Here is a 19,732-nt window from a genome sequence, read left to right on the forward strand (position 1 = left end):
TGGAGAGCAAATGTTTTGAGAATGATGAGGGCAATGAATGTACAAATGTGCTTTACACAATTGATGTGTGTATGGATTGTGATAAGAGTTGTATGAGCCCTAATAAAATGATTGGGGGAAAAAAAGAAAACTAATGGGCCAAAGAACTGGAAAATTAAAAATCTTATGACAGAACTAAAAAAAAAAAGAAAGAAAAAGAAGGGAGGGATAGGAGCTGCAGATGCAGGGACTTAAGCCATCTCCCTCCATGAAATTCTGAGGTAGGGTGGTGTCTTGATTGTTCCCCCTGATACCGAGGAGGTGGCTCATTGTCCTGGAGCCCTTTTATCTCGGTCTGATAAGGGCACGTCAGGCTGTTCCTAATGTCCCAGATCGGTGCCTGACTCAACAGATTTGAAGTGGTTATTGTAAATGGTATTGTTCTTTAAATTTCCTTTCATATTCCTGTTCTTTAATATATAAGATTCCAATTAATTTTTTTATGCTGATCTTTTAGCTTGGTATGTTGTCAAATTTTTCAATTAATTTATATGGCAAACATTTTTGAATGTCTCCAGATCATAATAAATAACCTATCAAAATCATCCCAAAGAACACATGAATCCTAAAGTAGCACTTCTATCTAGGGTTCAGAGACACAGTCACAGCTAGGTTGGTTCGATGCTGAGATGTGGAGGGTAATTATTTGAGAAGGGCCATGGTAGCACCACTTGTGCTGCTTCAAGTGAGGGCTGCCTCTTCAATGGATTGCCACAAAAATGCTGATTGCTAGTTTAGCTTTTTGCCTTTTCCTGTGACCAGACATCCCGCTTTTGGTGGGACAGTCCTGATTTTTTAAGTTTTTCCCCCCCGCGTCCTGCGGTGTTTTTAAAAAGTCCCGATTTTTGGAAAGAATGCACGACAAGCTAGGGTATACGGTTTTCGGCTGCTGTGTGGCTGTTTCACCAGGATATGAGTTTTATCAATGGGGTCCCGCTTTTGTGCTGCTTTACCAATTTAAAATCTGGTCACCTTAGCATAAACACAGAAATCCTCTTTGAATTTCTTTTGATTCGTGAACACAGGTGCTAACAAGCTTTTTGTAAAAATGAAGTGGGGCAAAGTGAACTTTCTCAAAGTTGGGGAATCCCTGTACCAATTAGATCCTGTGCTGAGTGAATCTGCTATCTATCCTAATGCACATATTCTTCATCTGTAAAGTGGGGTTAATAAAGCACAACGTGTGTGTGTGTGTGTGTGTGTGTGTGTGTGTGTGTGTGTGTGACGTTTAAATGAGAGAATGTTTGAGAAGCACTTATGCTACCTGGAAGACAATAATTCTTAAATCACAAACTATTCCAAAAACAAATATTTGGTGTGTGTGCTAGGGTCATGAGGTTCTATAGGAAAACCTAAAATGTATTGTATCATGCCAGTACCCCCAAATGGGATCTAGCCTGTCTTATCCACATAGCTGAAAACCTGCCCTGTTTTAGTGTGGCACCAGAGCGATGCACATATAGTTTTAAAAGAAATGTGTTTGTTCTGATTTGACAAACTGGGAGTTCTTGAATTTCCTATGAATTCCCTGTGTAATAACAATGTATGTCTTTAGAAATTCTTACAACCGATTGCTTTGTGGTTTTCAGAATACCTTATAAATTCCTAATGCGTTTTTCTCAGTGAGATTAGATCAGTTTTTCCAAGTTCTGATAGACAATCTGGGAGTGTTCACTTGAATGCCGGTAAGCAATCGTTTCAAGATCAAAGAGTAGATCTTTGAGTGGGACAGAACTTACGGTTTTCAGCCATGGATGTGATCATTCTTCCTTTGGAGATATGCAAAAAGGTTTCTTAGTGCAAAGGGTAAACCATTCTGACCTAGAGCAGTGGTTCTTCACGCACAGTCTGCGAGCAAAGGAGCATTTCCAAGGCTTTCCAGCAGTCCCTTTCCTTTTCTCATTACGTGTCCACCAGCCGCCAGCTTTAAATACTCCAACCAAACCAGCGCATCTCAACTGAGTGAATGCGGAACCAGAGAGGAGAATCCACTTGCAGTTGCCTTCTGTTAAACAGACACTTAAAGAATTTGCAAAAAAATGTAAAGGTGTCCATTATTTTCACTGTTTTTTTTTGGCTTTGTGATAGTCAGCGTTGTTTTTTTCATAAAATACCTTATTTTTGGTAACATGTCATGAGTTTATTATCATTTTAAAAGCGTTAATCAAAACAATTTAACCCATTGCCATCAAGCCAACTCTGACTCATAGCACTGAGTCACCTGCCTGAGATGGGATCCAGCGCCGTACAGCTTTACAGACGCAGACTGCCACCTCTTTCTCCTGTGGAGACACCTGGGGGGCGCGTGGGGGTAAGACACATTGACCTTTTCGATGGCAATTGCTGAGGCTGAGACAGACACTGGGGCTCCATTAAGCAAGTTAATATATAATAGTAAATAAATATATGTAAAGTGCATTATAGAATATATGTAATTTTAATTTCCTATATAGTGAATATTGATAGCTATAACCTGTAGGATGCTTTTTGAGATCTTCCATAGTTTTAAAAAATGTAAAGGGTTCTGGGGCCAAAATGGTTGAGAAACCTTGTTCTACCTTTTCCTGCCTCTAGTTCTGGCTTTGGAAGATTGACGTTGGCTGGTAGTTCTCAGATTTTTAGCTATTTACTTTAAATTATAATAACTTTGCCCATCCTACAGTAAGTGAGAAATAAAAGGATCAGAACACCTTTGTATTTTTCCAGGTGAGGAAAGGCTCCCACAGGGTCTGTGTGTTCCTTCTCTCCCTAACTGAATGAGCTCAGTGTCTGCATAGCTCTGCCGGGGAGCTCATGGAGAGGGCCGGCATTATCTTCACAGTCACTGTTACATCTGCTGTGGGACGGAAGGTTAGAGGGTCTGGTGAAGGAATCCTTCCCGCTCATTTACAGGGTTATGTGGATTGTTTTGTGGTTTTGTTCATTGTCATACCAGACTTTTTGGGAAATATATAGCCCTCAGAGTACAAAAAAAATTTTTTTTTAATCTTTCTCTTTTTCCTTTTTTTTTTTTTTTGCTTTCATGTTGTTTTTAAAATCATTTTATTGGGGGCTCAAACAACTCTTATCACAATCCATCCATCCATCCATTGTGTAAAGCACATTTGTACATTCATTGCCCTCATCATTCTCAAAACATTTGCTCTTCACTTAAGCCCCTGGCATCAGCTCCTCATTTTTACACCCTCCCTCCCCGCTTCCCCCTCCTTCATGAACCCTTGATAATTTATAAATTATTATTATTTTGTCATATCTTGCCCTGTCCGACGTCTCTCTTTACCCACTTTTCTGTTGTCCATCAGGGAAGAGGTTATATGTAGATCCTTGTAATTGGTTCCCCCTTTCCACCGCACCCTCCCTATCCCCTCCCGGTATCGCCACTCTCACCACTGGTCCTGAAGGGATCATCCGCTCTGGATTCCCTGAGTTTCCAGTTCCTATCTGTACCAGTGTACATTCTCTGGTCTAGCCAAATTTGTAAGGTAGAATTGGGATCATGATAATGGTGGTGGGAGAGGTGAGGGAGAGGAAGCATTTAGGAACTAGAGGAAAGTTTTGTGTTTCATCTTTGCTACACTGCACCCTGACTGGCTCGTCTTCTCCCCACGACCCTTCCATAAGGGGATGTCCAGTTGCCTATAGATGGGTATTGGGTCCCCACTCCTCACTACCCCTCATTCATAATGATACGATTTTTTGTTCTTTGATGCCTGATACCTGATCCCTTTGACATCTCATGATCACACAGGATGGTGTGCTTCTTCCATGTGGGTTTTGTTGCTTCTGAGCTAGATGGCCGCTTGTTTACCTTCAAGTCTTTAAGACCCTAGATGCTATATCTTTTGATAGCCAGGCTCCATCAGCTTTCTTCACCACATTTGCTTATGGACCTGCTTTGTCGTCAGCGATTGTGTTGGGAAGGTGAGCATCATGGAATGCCAGTTTAATAGAACAAAGTATTCTTGCATTGAGGGAGTACTTGAGTGGAGGCCCCATGTCCATATGCTACCTTAATACTAAACTATAAATATATGCACATGAATCTATATCCTCATCCTTATATATAAATATATTTACATATGTACATGCCTTTATTTAGACGTCTATAAATGCCCTTTGCCTCCTAGCTCTTTCCTCTATTTCCTTTGACTTTCCTCTTGTCCCACTATCATGCTCAGCCTTGATTTGGGTTTCAGTAATTCCTCTCAGTTACATTACCCTTGGTCAGAGTCCAAAATTTAAGTTGGAAACATTTTGAAAGAAAGGGATAGCATGGGCTGCAAGGCATCCTGTGGGCCCGCTGTGGAAGGCATCTTGGGATTCAAGAGTGGGAGGATGAAGAAAGCATCACCAGAGCTCTGCCATATACCCTTCATGCTTTTTCATGTTCCTGCTCCTTGTGTGGTACAAATGTTTCTATAGCTGGTAACAAAAACCTTAAGATTCAAGCCCAGGCTGAGGTGGTTGGGAAGAAAGACTTGCCTATCTACTTTCAACGAACCAGTCAATGAAAACCCTACGGAAAGAGCCATGTAAGTGAGGTGCCAGAAGGAGCAGACCAGCCCATGTGATCCAAGGATTGTCAACACTAAAATTGAAGACGAGAGGAGAGAATTGCATTAGGGGTTTAAATTCTGAGAACCCAGTTTTCAGAAGGCTACCAATGACAGTGAAAGACTAAAATTCATTTGCAGAGTTCTCACTTGGATTGAGCCTCCATTGAATCCTTTTGCACCATTGGCCAGAGATGTGGACATGCTTACACTCTCAGTACATTGGAAAGTGAATTGTTACAGACATTGTCATGCTAAAATGGAACATAATTGTTCTACTTTCTATTATCTTCTGTTTTCTCTTAGAGCGAGGATTTTTTATATCTTATTTTGTTGTCACTTTTTTTGGGGGTGGGACATGAATTTCTTTATTGCAATTCCAGGATAGGTAAATTTATAAAGACAATAACTAGATTAATACTTCCTTAGGGTTATTGGAGGCAAGATTGGGCGGGTGTGGGGTGCGGGGATAGGGAGCTAATAATAATGAGTACAAGAAAGAAGAAAATGTTCTAAAAATTGATGTAACTAACACCATTGGTCCTGTAGGGCTCATCCACCCTGGATTCCCTGTATTTTCAGTTCCTATCTGTACCAGTGTACATCCTCTGGTCTAGCCAGAATTGCAAGGTTGAATTCTAGTCATGGTAGTGGGAGCGGGGAGGAAACATTTAGGAACTAGAGGAAAGTTGTATTTCTCGTCGTTGTTACATCGCATCCTGACTGGCTCATCTCCTCCCTGAGACCCCTCTGCAAGGGGATCTCCAGTGGCCTACTAATAGGCTTTGGGTCTCCACTCTGCACTCCCCCCATCATTCACTATGGTAAGATTTTTTGTTCTGATGATGCCTTACACCTGATCCCTTCGACACCTCGTGATTGCATAGGCTGGTGTGCTTCTTCCATGTGGGCTCTAGGGAGGGTGGAGGGAGAGTGGGTAGGAAGGAGGGAACCGATTACAAGGGACTATATGTGACCTCCTCCCTGGGGGACGGACAACAGAAAAGTGGGTGAGGGGAGACGTCGGACAGGGCAAGATATGACAAAATGACAATTTATAAACTATCAAGGGCTCATGAGGGAGGGGGGAGCGAGGAGGGAGGGGAAAATGAGGACCTAATGTCAGGGGTTTAAGTGGAGAGAAAATGTTTTGAGAATGAAGTACAAATGCGCTTTACACAATTGATGTGTGTATGGATTGTGATAAGAGTCGTATGAGCCCCTCATAAAATGTTTTTTAAAAATTGATTGTAGTGCTAACTGCACTTTACTATATTTAAACTATTGAACTGTATGATATGTGAATTATAGATCAATAAAACTATTTTTTTTAAAGTGTTATAGAGGACAATGCTAGTCTGACACACATCAACTTGTCAGAAACAGCTTTATGGCAACTGGAATTTTGCGTTTGGTGTCACGAGGAACAGAGGGACAGGGAGGATAAGAAAATAAGTAAGAGGGAGACTAATCAGGCAACAAAACAGTGTAGATGATCTAGAAAAAGGAGGTGCCATACCCCACCAACAAGCTGGTCGGATCTCACTTCTGCAGCTGTCGCCTCTCCAGTGCCTAGAAGCAGGCCTGCGAGACTCCTGGACTGTTGACTCTTGGCCCTCAAAGCACACGGTCCATATTGTTTAACACTGGGATTCCCTGACTGCTGCTATGTAGGCAGTTGAAACTCAAGGCCACACTTTTTGAAATATAAAGAAGATGGTGATTATAGATCTGGTAGAGAAAGAAAAATGATTTTGGTTTTGAATACAAGAACCTAGGGAGGCTGCCTCTAGGCAGTGATGGCCATTAGGCAGTTGGAATTAAGGATCTGGCTCCTGAGAGAGAGTTTGTGCTGGATGGTTTGCTGTGGAAATCAGCATCCCATAGAGGTAGTTGCAACTGTGGATACACCAGGTGACTTTAATAACTCTCTTTTGCTTTATCAGCTTTTTCAGGTGGCCTATATCATAATCAAATTTGCAAACTCTCCTCGCCCTGAACTTTGGGTCTTGGAACGATCTGTGGATTTTGGAAACACCTATGTACCATGGCAATATTTTGCTCGTAAGTAATCGTGTCTACCACGTTATGTGGGGCTTTAATTATTTCCAGCTGATCAATATTACGGGCCTTATTTGAAAATTAGTCTCTCAGTGTTGCTAGCTAGAGACCGGTCACTCTTTAAACAACAAACATTTTCTTAAATTATGTTTTAGGTGAAAATTTGCAGAGCAAGTTAGTTCCCCATTCAATAGTTAGTATGTGAAGTGTTCCATGATGCTGATTCAATTGTTTGCTATCTCTTAAAGTTTTTATTGGCATCTGGGTAACCATTTACAGGGCAAATTGGTTTTCCACTCAACAAGCCACGCAGGTTGATTCGAGTTACTGCTTGCAACCCTGCAACAGAACAGCACACTCTCTTCCCACTTCCGTCCTGTGCTGACCATTTCCCTGCGTCCTCCTTTCCTGGCCCTGCCGCCTTCAGAACCTTATCCCTGGGCACATACTGCCCTTTGAGCCGGTATTACTAGTTGTTCTAAGGAGTCCGTACCTCCCTGGGGCTATTGTTTGCCTCCCGTTGTTTCTGTTGTTCTGATTCCTAGTGACATTATGTACAATAGGACAAAACATTGCCCAGTTTTACACCATTCCTATGCAATTAGTGCTGTTTGTTTGCCCATCTATTATTTGGCTGAACATTAAGCCACGGGGGGGTTGGGATAAGAGGCTTGTTATTTTTAATCTTCTAAATTAGCCCTCAGAATATCTCTATTTCATAAGTATGTGCGTGCTTATGCCAAGGATACCACATGCAACCCTGAGGATGCACTGCCTTTATGATCACAGTTCTTCCATTATTTGGAGTAAGGCAGTGTACCTATAAGTGGGCCACCGCTCCAGCCTTTTAGTTTGATATCGAATGAGGAGGTGAGCTCCATCTGCATGGATCCTTTGTGGTGAGTTACTTGCCTTGGGCTTGCTGTCCTTGTGAATGAGGGATAGCAATGCCACGGAGCCTTACGATGAATTGAGGAGGACAGGAGGTGGGCTTGCAGCGTGCACACCTTTTCCGTGAGAGCACCTGAGAGGGTAACCTGGTCTGACGGGGTGTGAAGATATAAAGCCTCATCTTCAAATATTGCAGCTGAAAGTGAGTTTCGTTCACGAATGAAACATGCCAAGATTTTACCTAGAAGCCTTAAACGGTTCTTTTTTCCTTTCTTAAGCGAACACAAGCCTTTATAAGAGATGGACACCAACAATGAAACCTTCATTCTATGATACGTACATTTCTTTTTCTTCCTAGATTCGGAACAAGACTGTGTGGAACAATTTGGGCAGGAGGCAAATCAGGCCCTCACTCGGGATGACAAGGCCCTTTGTGTTACTGAGTACTCTCGGATCAACCCTTTGGAGAACGGCGAGGTGAGTCCACGTGGGTGGTGTGAGGGATAAGGCTCGGCAGTGAACCTGCAGAATTAACGCAGATTAAGCTGGAAATCAGCGCTAAGGACGGAGCGACAAATTAATCACACCGAGGTCTCCCAGAATGAGTGGGGTTGGGAATTCTGGTTAGAGTCCTGAATTCTCTCCCTGGGAGATCAGGATTCAGGATTCATGGTCCAGGATCTAACCCTCTCCTTTCTGGTGGCAAGTAAGTCACTGGTGAGTGCGGCAATGACCCCTCCTCTATTATCCCCTGCATGCATGCAGGGGCTCCCTAGTCCCTGAGCTCTTGTGGCAGGATGGGTGCCATCTGTTGGGGAGCAAAAAATTGGGGTTACATTTGACTGTTGTTTGGAAAAATGGAGGTGGGGAAAATCGGGTGAGAGTCCAGAGAAATGGTAAGGCCCAGTGAACAGGGACTGAGTTGCCAATAAACTTTCCTAAAGGGTGTCAGCTCCTTTCTTTAAGCAGAGGATCTTTCCCCAGTGGCTCACCCAGCATCTTCCAATAGTGGCAAGTGGGTCACGTTTCAAATGGCTGCAACCAAGCCTGCTGGTGTGCAGGCGGATTTGTCTCCATCACTGCCAAGCTCAGAGTCAGGGAGCTTCCTTCTTCAACCTCCCTTTGATGACGTTAGCCCTGTTACTCTGATGCCGCTCAGCACATTTCTTTACCTTTATGGGTTGGAACACATTTCCCATATTCCATAGCTGTTTAGCCCCTCCCTGCAACTGCACTGGTAGAGCAAAGGGATTGAACATGAAACGACACCACCCCAGAAAGGCCAGGTTTCACGAACCCGTTGCCAGACCCTGGAACTAGGAAGGAAAGAGGAGATGAAACTGGCAACCATAGCTTTAGACACAAATGAGACCCAAGACCACCTACACACAGCTAGTGGCTCAAGGAAGCCAGGTGCTTCAGGGCACGTGAGTTATTTTTGTTTAGTTGCTGCTGAATTTTGATGAAAGGATTTCCCCCCCTTTATATGTGTGTGGTTATTTTTAGGTTGTTGTGTCCTTGATAAATGGCCGGCCAGGTGCAAAAAATTTTACTTTCTCTCATACCCTGAGGGAGTTCACCAAGGCAACAAACATCCGCTTGCGTTTTCTTCAAACCAACACCCTTCTTGGACATCTCATCTCCAAAGCCCAGCAAGATCCAACAGTCACGCGACGGGTAAGTCGTGGCTTTCAAGTGTGGAGTCAACAGCTTTTACTACTATTTTTGTTTATCAAGTTAATTGCCTTGATCTCTTTCAAGTAAGCGGCTTAGCCAGGGATGGTGGAGGGATGGGTGTTGTTCTTGTTTGATATGCTTCTTGAATTAGGAGTTTGGGTGTTTGAAGAAAAATCATCATCCTAATAAAAAAAAGATAAAACGCCCAAGATGCTAGCCAGCCTGAGGGGATGGTAATCTTGGTAGGATAATACTAATAGTGCTAGCTCCAAAATCTCAGAGGCGTGGACAAATAAAGGCTTGTGCCGTAGTGCAGCGTGGGTCAACAGTGGGGAACTGCTCTGTGCAGCAATTCAGGGGTCTAGACTCTTTCTGTCTAGTGTCACCGCTATCATGCTGGGCCCAGAATTTTCCTTTTTATCCCCTGTGTCAACAGTGGACAGAAGAGAGAAGAGATAGAGAAAATATACCTTCTTTAATCCCACAGATCACTTATACTGACAAGAACTGCTCAGTTATGAGGGTGTTTCCAGAAGGTGGTGGGAAAATGTATTATCTTTCAATTCCATTTTCCACCAATGTTTTGAGGCTCCTACATTGTCCAACCTAGAAGCAAGGAAGCTGGGTCATGCAATCCAGTTGTGGGCCCAAGAAGCTGCAGAGGAGAACACAGATACTGACGAACAGTCGTAGATGAATATCCTGAGCATCTCTCACTCTTAGGTGTTAGGATAGTACCCCTGCCTTCCAGGAGGGAGCCAACAGAATTAATACCCAGAATTCACCCTTCTTCCACTCTTTGATTTCCTGCCAGTGTCTGCTTTCGGCCAAACCCAACTGAGCACCAAAGGCAAGGCAGTCTGTCCATGCAGTCGGCTCTGTTTAGGAGAAGGAGCAGGGTGGAGAGCAGACCTGGGCAGGGACTGGGAGCTGCCCAGGACACCTTGCAGAGTTGTTCCCCACCCCCAGCCCCGTAGGTAATATCAGAGAGCTGGGAAAGGACGGAAGAGATACAAAAAAAGTTTAGCTTCAGTTTTAAGCGATTTCAAGGAAAAGGCTGAGATCCGTGGGTGTAGATGGCCTGCTTGAGCCATCGCCCGCCCACTTAGCCTGCTCTGAGCTGCTCCAGAGGTGGCCACTCCACTGGACCGGAGGGTGGATATTTGCAGGGAGGGCTGGACTTTCTGATAAAGCTGCTCCCCACTGTACTTCCATTTCTCCACATGCCCTGGCCACGGGTCAGCTCCTTTTGCCTTTTGGGGGTTTGTAAGTCTGGCAGCCATCCATATGTGTAGTTCAGTGGCCTTGGTGGCAGAGTAGCTATGTGCTGGGCTGATGACTGCAGGGTCAGCAGTTCAAAACCACCAGCTCCTCCAAGAGAGAAAGATGGGGCTTTCTACTCCCTTAGGGGATTTCCAGTCTCAGAAACTCACAGAGGCAGTTCTACGTTGTCTTTTAGGGTCTTTATGAGTCAGCATCAACTCGATAGCAGGGAGTCCATGTGCATTTCACTATGGTCAACATAGCCTCTGCCATTCAGTGATTTGTTTTCTTAACAAAGTCATACACACATATAATCCCAACCACCCAAATTTATGACTCTTTGGAGTGAGGGATAGAATATGGGCTGTCTTATCACACTGTCAGGGGAGGCTGATGGGTGGCCATGAGGCCATGATGCTGAACAGGTTTCCGTGATGTTTCCAGATTAAGGGGGACAGGGCAGCGCCTCGTGCTCCACTACTGAAAAGTTAGGGGAGAGCTAGTGAACCCTCTCTGGTCCCATCCACAGTGGATCCAAGGGCCGGGGAAGGGCTGGGCAGATCTCAGTGCCCTGGGCATAGGGTTGCCATGAGCTGAGGCCCTCTGGCTGGCCTTTTACAGCTATCCCACAAGTCATGTGCTTTGCTGGGTGAAAGGCCGACCTAGCCCTTTTCTTACCATGGCAACTTCATATCCTGGTAGAGAAAGCTCTGTGGTGGTGGGCACCAAGGCCTCTCTCTCTGAGTGCTCCCTTGTCACTCAGATTCATCCAGGATTAACAAGAGGGCTTGTTAATGTCTCCCGATAAAGTAGGATGTGACCAGGAAGCTTTGACACTTTTAAGTTTTTAATTAGTAAAACAGACCGAACCCCAGCATCCGAAGAAGGGAGTACCTGAAGATGAAGGCATTCAACCAAAAAAAACAAAAAAAGATACAAAAGGCTTTTTGTCCTTCGGGATCCAAAAGCTTCCTCACTGACAGGGGGTCTTCTCACGGGCAACACGACTGAGAAGACAGCTAGCCTGACCGCCCCCACATTCATCTCAGACTCCCGTGCAGTCTTCTGTTAAGAGCTGGCAGAACGTGCACTGATTGTCGATTGTCGCTACAGGAGCGTGGGGAATGAGACGGCAGGCACTTCCTTGTGGCCCGGGGACAGAGCCAGTCCTTGGCTGGGCTGACAGCCCATTGTTGGACCTTGTGTGGCTTGCACCTCTGACTTGGTTTTACTCACACAGCCAGTGGGGCTGCCACACCTGCTGGGGGTCCCGCCTGCCTCTGAGCTGTATCCGATTCATCTTTGTAAATGTCCCTTCCCAAGTCCCACCCATGGCGACCTCGTGCATCCAGCTGCACTGTATAAGGTTTGCATTGCTGGGAACAGATCACCAGGTATTTCTACCAAGGTGCCTCTGGGTGGGTTCAAACCATTAGTAGCCACACACATACCTGCACCACTCACGGTCCAAGGAGGCTTATTTACACATAGACCAAAACCAAACGAAAAAGCAACCTAAAACCCCACAGCGGTCAAGCTGATTCCGACGTACATGGACTTACCGGACACAGTCGAACTGCTCCACAGGGCTTGCCGAGCCTGTAGCTCTTTCTGGAAGCAGACTGCCTCATCTTTCTCCCCGGGAGCAGCAGGGGGGTTCCAGCTGCCAAGCGGACCAGGAGCAGCCCAGGGCTTAACCCATCGGGTCACCGGGCTCCCTTTTTTTGGGTAAATGAAAATACAGTCTTGCATTGCTTCACATCCATGGATACATTCTGTGACACAGGATGTTGTGGGACTTGGATGTTGTACCAACACCGATGTCTTAGTCTGCTGTCTTGACCTTAGGCCTCAGCAGTGCTCATCAGCCTGAAGCGAAGGATTCCTTTTTGTGTTGGTCCTTCATCCACTCCATCAGCAAGTTCTCTATCACGGACATCGGCCCCGCTCACATTTTCTTTCACTTGTAGCTTTCAACGCAGCCCAGCCTTGATCGTCATGGAGAGTTTCGCCCTTGACTTTGAAGGTCGTTGTGATTGTTGAGTGGGTGGCACACGCCCACATTGGCAAGCCGTAGCATTCACCGATTTTCCACCCACATGGTCCTCAATGACCTTTTGTTTCACTTCCAAAGCCATACTTCTCCTTTCTCCCTTGTGCTGTTGTCCCTTAGCACCGGCTTCGCTGCCTTGGGGAGCTGTGTGCACTACTACATGGCAATAGCTTCTAACAAAACTCAACAGGGAGATCTTGCATGATACCAGAACAAAGACTGCCACGTGGAGAAAATCCAGCACAGTATATACCTAGGTGTTTACTGTAACTCTAGGGACATATGTATCATGGGTTATATGTATAAATGGCCACACCAGATACCTGGCAGTACGATTGTTTTGTGTACAGGAGCCACAAGATCTATGTGTTGCATTCAGGAAGCTGTTGTATTTTCCGGGTGGGGCATCTGAACGCTAGTGTAACCTTGAGGCAGTGGTGGGGGTGGGGAGGTCACGATGTACATGCAGTTGGATGTTGTCTTGGACAGATGTTATGTGGTGCATGGCTGTAGCTCATTTATACATTCCAGATTAGAAAGAAAAATACTAGGAAGACGTTAATCCCTTTTCAAAAGGCCCCAGGATATGATTTTTTTCCAAGTCAGTTTCTCTCAATTGATTTTAAGCACTTGATTTTTAGAACTGGGCAAGTTTGGCTGTTTTTGAAAACGATGATTTGATTAAGGAATGCATCAGTGTTGTGAGGCAAATGACTTCTGATCCTGGCCACCTTTTGTGTCGAAGTGGGCAAGAGAACAGTCTCAGGAGTGCGAGGATCGGAAGCAGGATAGATACAGACGTGGGCTACTGGTGGAGGAGGGAAGGTTGCGGTGGCCGTTCAGGAAAGCTGACACCCCCTGTGTTCGGTTGTGCAGTATTACTACAGCATAAAGGACATCAGCATTGGGGGGCGCTGTGTCTGCCATGGCCATGCGGAAGTGTGCAGCGTGAACAACCCGGACAATCTGTAAGTACCAGCACACAGTTCCTCTCCTTGCCAGGGTCATATCTGATTCTTTCTGGGGATGGGTCCCTATCATGGAGGGTGAGTCAACAAGTATTGCGACAAAATCATAGAAATTTTTATGAAACAACAACATATCAAAACGTACAGCAATCGTTTCTCTTAGTGTGTCTGACAGGACCTCCGTCTGATTCTATACACTTCTGAAGATGGGGTCGCTACAGCTCTGACCTTGTCCTGAAGAATGCTGTGCGCTTCCATTGAGCCCATATACAAAGTGCCGTGTTGACATCCACAAGGGACTCAAAGTGTGCTCCTTCTAAAGGTTCTTTGTGTTTTGGATGTAGAACGACGTCGAAGGGCCAAGATCAGGGATGCAGGGTGGATGGGGTAGGCTTTCCAACCAATCCTCCCATGGCAGCCATTGCTACTCTCCAAGAAGAAGCGGGTGCATCATCCTGATGGGTTGTTTTTTTTTAAGTTTTGGTGCAAGTTTCTTGGCCTTTTCACTCAGAAATGCAATTTACAATGTTCGTAAAGCCTCTGTGATTTTCCTGCGTCCTCTAAGAAAATCGATCCCAAAAGGAAGACACCATGACCTTCCGATCTGACCTCTGTGCCCCAAGTTCAACTAGCCCAGCGGATGCCCCCAAATCTGATTTGAATGGACTTTTCTTTCTCAAGGCTCTCTGAGACTAAGACGATTGTATTATGGTAGCCACCCATTAAGGATAGAGACATGTTTAAACATGTTTTATTTGGATAAACCCATACATGTAGGAGTTGGAACCCTAAATTAGCCATACTGTTTTCAGTGACCCTGTATATATCCACATTTCTTCCTCTCTGTCCGTTTGTCATGCTGTGGTACATGTGTGTTGCTGTGATTCTGGAAACTATGTCATATGGGCTAATGTTGGACTTGTGGGCTTGGGCAGCACTGGGTTGGGATGCTTTCTTAATGTACACGTACCCTTTGTATAAAACTCTCTCCTATACATCTGAGCTTCTGTGGGTTTGTTTCCCGAGTGGACCCAGACTGACTCAGACACGTAGTCAGGAGGGACCATCTCCTGGAGAAGGACGTCCTGCTTGGTAATGTAGAAGAGCAGCGAAAACCAGCAAAGCCTTCAACAAGATGGATTGACACAGGGGTTCCATTGATAGCCTCGACCATAAGAACACTTTTAAGGATGGCACAGCACCAGGCAGTATTTCATTCTGTTGTACCTACAGTCGCTATGAGTCCGAACTGACTGGATGGCACCTAACAACAGCAACACACTTCTACAACTACATCTTGCAAATGGTATTGCCCCTACTTTTCCCAAGAGGCAACTAAGGATCGAGATCCAAAAGGTTAGAGACTGAGAGAGGGGTATGAGTTCTAACCCTGTGTAGCCAATGCGAGGACATGCGTTCCATGTCAACGCTCAGCCTGGTGAGGGAGAGATTTAGGAAGGGCAGTCATCTGGGGTTGCCAGTATGACTCAGAGGGGACCAAGCCATTTTTTAAATTTGTCATATAATCTCAATCTTCATCTCTCTATTAAAGTAATGAAGGAACCCTGGTAGTCCAGTAGGTTAACTATTGTGGTTCAAACTCACCCATTATTCTGAGGCAGAAAGACGAGGCTGTCTGCTCCGGTTAAGATGTAGTCTTAGAAACCCAATAGAGCAGTTTTACACTGTCCTACAGGGTTGCCATGAGACAGAATTGATTTGATGGCCATGGATTCAGTTCGGTGTTTTGGTTAGACTAATTAGGAGTCCTCAAGGGGCACAAATGGCAAACTCTCGATTACTAGTCAGTAGGGTTGTGGTTTGCGCCTACTCAGAGGTGCCTCACAAGAGAGGCCTGGCAATCTGCTTCTGCCAGGTCACGACCTTGGAAACCTGCAGAGCACAGGTGGGCTGTGTACACGTGGGGTTGCCTTGAGTTGGAGACAGCTTGATGGCTACCACCTGGGAGTCATCCTACTGCCTGCTCATTAATCAGTCCCCCCCAAACCATCTTTCAGTCCTGCCTGAGCCAAACGTTTCATGGCACTGAGCTGACGTTGGCATTCTGACAAATGCCCATTTGGATGCCAGCTGTTCTGCGCTGCCAGTTAAATCTCTGCCCACGTGCTCTTATAAACAGCTAAGCTGGGAGAATGACATATCCCCTTGGGAGGGTGACTGAAGATGTACCGTCCTCCTCCCTAGACAAGAGTGGGGTTTGCTTAGAAAATGGGTTTGAATCCTCTTTCATGCACAGATGAATAAGACATCAAAGCCTGGGGTTCTAGTCCAACTCGATGGCTACACAATTTCCACTTCACTTGGAAAAACGTGTGGGTGGAGTCATACTTCTTTGAACGTAGACTTTTAGAGTTTTACCACCACCCCACCCCGCCCCCATGCCTCACTGAGTAATGTCTGCTTTGGGCCTGGTGAGTGAGCTGTTGTTGAGCTGGCACGGCCCCTGGGAGTGGGCTTCTCTGAGAGCTAATGATTAGTCACAACCCCCAGAGCCCTGAAGTCTCTGGGGTGACCCCAGGTGGGGACCAGCACTCTAAAGCAGACATTTTCTCACGGGACTGTTCCAGATCCTCGTGAACAGATTCTGCTTTGTCTTGTTGTATAGATAGATAGATATGTAAGTATATTTATATAACATAGCATTTGCCATTTCAAGATTTCCCATGTGTCCAGTCAGTGACACAATTACATTCATCATGTGGTGCAATCATCACTAATCTCCATGGCTAAAAGTTGCATCATTGTAAACAGAAACTGAAGGCTTCCTAAGTAATCACTCTTCCTCCCCTCACACCCCTTTGGTCCCAAGCCCCAACCCACTGATATCACACCTATTTCAACTCATCGTGACTTATAGGACGGAGTAGATCAGTCCCACAGGGTTTCCAAGTCTGTAAATCTTCATAGAAGCAGACTGTCACATCTGTCTCCTGAGGGATGGCTGGTGGGTCCCAATGGCTTTAACCACTGCAACACCAAGGATCCTCTCTCCTCTGGTAACGATGAATAAACTTTGGTCTTTATACATTTGCCCAGTGTGTTAGTCTGGGTTGACTGGAGAAAACAAAATTCATAGACACTCATATGTGTTTTAGAGAAAACTTTATATCAAAGAGCAATTGTACATTAAGAAAACACCCCAGCTCAGTCGAGATCAAGTCCATCAGTCTGATATTACCCCATATGTCAATACTAGTCCATAAATTCCTCTATAGACTCATGCAGCCATTCAATGAAGCCAAATGCAGGAAGATCACAGGCCAGTGGTTGGAAAGTCTTGTGGATCCAGTGGTGGAAGCATCTCAGTGCTGGTGTGGGTTTCCATATGGCTTCTTCAGCTCCAGGGCTCTGGCCCTATCAGCGTAGTTCCATGTGTCTTATCAACAGGAATGTCTAACAGGGAGTGTGTGTGTATCTGGCCTCCGGTGCACAAGTTATCTCCTTTGTGCCTCCATATGAAGTCAGCAAGCTGCGACCTGATTGACAGGCTAGACCCCACCCCTTCATAAGTTGACAGTAGATTATGTAGCTGCCATACCTAGTCTAGATATTTCATATATTTTACACTTCATTCATTCAATATGAGATCATTTGATATGAAGGTAAGTCAAAAAGTATTATTGCTAAGGTTCCAATTTGGGTTTATTCCAAACAAAATGTCTTTAAACATGTCTCTACAATCAGAAGGTGGCTGCAGACAAGTTTTTTAATGATACACTCTCCTTAGTCTCTTTAGAGCACCTTCAAGTCAAAACTGCAAACAAAACATTGGCTTCAAAGGGGATTTGTGGGACAGTGAGGTTCAAGGTCAAGGCCAGACTGGAAAGTTATGGTTACTGTTTTGGGGAGATGCCAAAGGGTTAATCTTTTTTTCTTTTTCTTTTTGTAAATCATTTCATTGGGGGCTCATATAACTCTTATCACAATCCATACATCCATCCATTGTATCAAGTACATTTGTACATTTGTTGCCCTCATCATTCTCGAAACGTTTGCTTCCTACTTGAGCTCTTGGTATCAGCTCCTCATTTTTCCCCTCCCTCCCCACATCCCCACTCATGAACCCTTGATAATTTATAAATTATTCTGTCATATCTTATTACACTGTCCGACGTCTCCCTTCACCCACTTTCCTGTTGTCCGTCCCCCAGGAAGGAGGTTATATGTAGATCCTTGTAATCGGTTCCCTTTTTCCACCCCACCCTCTCTCCACCCTCCCGGTATTGCCACTCTCATCACTGGTCCTGAAGGGATAATCTGTCCTAGATTCCCTGTGCTTCCAGTTGCTATCTGTACCAGTGTACATCCTCTGGTCTAGCCAGATTTGTAAGGTAGAATTGGGATCCTGATAGTGGGAGGAGGAAGCCTTTAGGAACTAGAAGAAAGGTGTATGTTTCATCGTTGCTATACTGCACCCTGACTGGCTCATCTCCTCCCCAGGACCCTTCTGTAAGGGGATGTCCAGTTGATCACAGATGGGCTTTAGGTCTCCAGTCCACACTCCCCCTCATTCACAATGATATGATTCAATGGTTAATCTTGACAGTTTTTCGTAAAGAACATAGGGAAGGCAATATACCACCTTCAGAAGTAAATAGATCTAGATGGACGATATGTTGGGAAAACAAGAGCTTCATTTTTGCAATGTTAATAAATAGAAGTGTATGTGCTTTTGCTTGACCCAAGCCATGAAATGTTCGATCGCCCCATATGCACATGAAAGTCGGACATTGACTAAGATGCAAGCTCAACACATTTGCATTACGGTATTACACAGAATACCGAAGTACCACAGACCGCATTATAAAGAATACCGACGTGCCACAGACCGCCGAAAGAAAGCCACAATCCGTCTTCGAAGAAGTCCAGCCAGGGTGTTCTTTAGAGGCCAGGATGGCGAGACTTCATGGTACATCCTCTGAATACGTTGTCCGGAGAGATCCCTCCCAAGAGAAGGCCATCGTGTTGGTAAAGCAGAGGGGCAGCAAAGGAGAGGAAGACCCTTTGACAAGATGGACTGACACAGCGGCGGCCACCAAGGATTCAAAAGTACGCATCATGTGAGGCTGGCTGTGTTAGTCCGGGTAGGCTAGAGAAACAAACCCATGGACACACATATGTGTACAAGAAAGAGATTTGTATACATGAGCAATGGAACATTGAGAAAACATCCCAGCCCAGTCCAGACTCAAGTCCATAAATCCGATATTAGCCCATATATCCAATATGAATCTATAAAGTCCTCTTCAGACTCATGAAACACATGCAATGACGCCAATGTCGGAGATCACAGCCCAGTGGGTAGAAAGTCTCTGGATCCAGTGTCGTTGGAAATATGTCAGCACTGGCAGGGGTCTCTGCATCAGGATGGGCCCATGTGTCTTGTCAGCTGCTATGTCTCCCAGGCTGGGAGCAGAGAGTCTCCCACCTCCAAGGAGGAACATACCGGAATTCCCAGAATCCTTAGGGGAAGGCTATGCCCACACAAACGCCTCATGGGCTATGACCTCATTGACAGGCTAGACTCCACACCTACACACTTAATCCTTACATTGACAATGATGTAACTACCACACTGGCGCAGGACGGGGCAGTTTTGTTCTGTTGTGTGGAGGGTCATGTGAGTCTGCCGGCACTGAACCACAACCACATGTTTTTGTAGCAATACTTTTTGATGTTTCCTCATGCATGTCCCTTGGTGATTGCCTTACTTGATTAAGCGGATTGTTTTCAAACTGCACAGATTCTGAACACGTCTTAGTGGGTGAGCTGGGTCCTGGCTGACTGGGTTGCTCATTCATTGCAGCGGAGGGTGTGGACGAGGGCGAGCTGGGGCGTTGGAGGCAGAGTTAGGTTTGCAATCTGGCTCTCCCTTTATCGCTAGTGTTACCTTAGCAAGTGTTTCCATATCGCTGCCTCCGGCTTTTATCATCTGCAGAATGGTGATCACACATCTGATTTGGCAGGCTTGGCAGGGAGGAGGGGTGAGGCTTGCAATCATAGGTGCAAAAGGCTCTGTTCGTTTCACCGCCCAATAACTGGCACTTGCCAGTATGACCAGGATGATTTGAATCCCAACATGGCAAGTAACTGGGTTGTGTTTCACCCACACGGCCAGGTTTCGGTGTGAATGTCAGCACCACACCTGCGGAGAGACGTGTGATCGCTGCTGTGCAGGCTACAACCAGAGGCAATGGCGGCCGGCC

At 45.4% G+C, this 19,732-nt stretch overlaps 1 protein-coding gene across 1 annotated transcript in view; it reads left to right on the forward strand.

Moving 5' to 3' along the window:
- LAMA3 (laminin subunit alpha 3) overlaps positions 1–19,732 on the forward strand; it is a 259,097-nt gene that overhangs the window by 40,505 nt on the left and 198,860 nt on the right. Inside the window, 5 exon segments of the mRNA XM_045296310.1 lie at positions 6,539–6,656; positions 7,903–8,021; positions 9,051–9,221; positions 13,414–13,505; positions 19,645–19,729. Coding sequence (XP_045152245.1) covers positions 6,539–6,656; positions 7,903–8,021; positions 9,051–9,221; positions 13,414–13,505; positions 19,645–19,729 — 585 coding nt within the window.

This window comes from Echinops telfairi, unplaced genomic scaffold (genome assembly GCF_000313985.2).
Source record: "Echinops telfairi isolate 266 unplaced genomic scaffold, ASM31398v2 ScPeMD7_7400;HRSCAF=8409, whole genome shotgun sequence".
Classification (NCBI taxonomy): domain Eukaryota; kingdom Metazoa; phylum Chordata; class Mammalia; order Afrosoricida; family Tenrecidae; genus Echinops; species Echinops telfairi.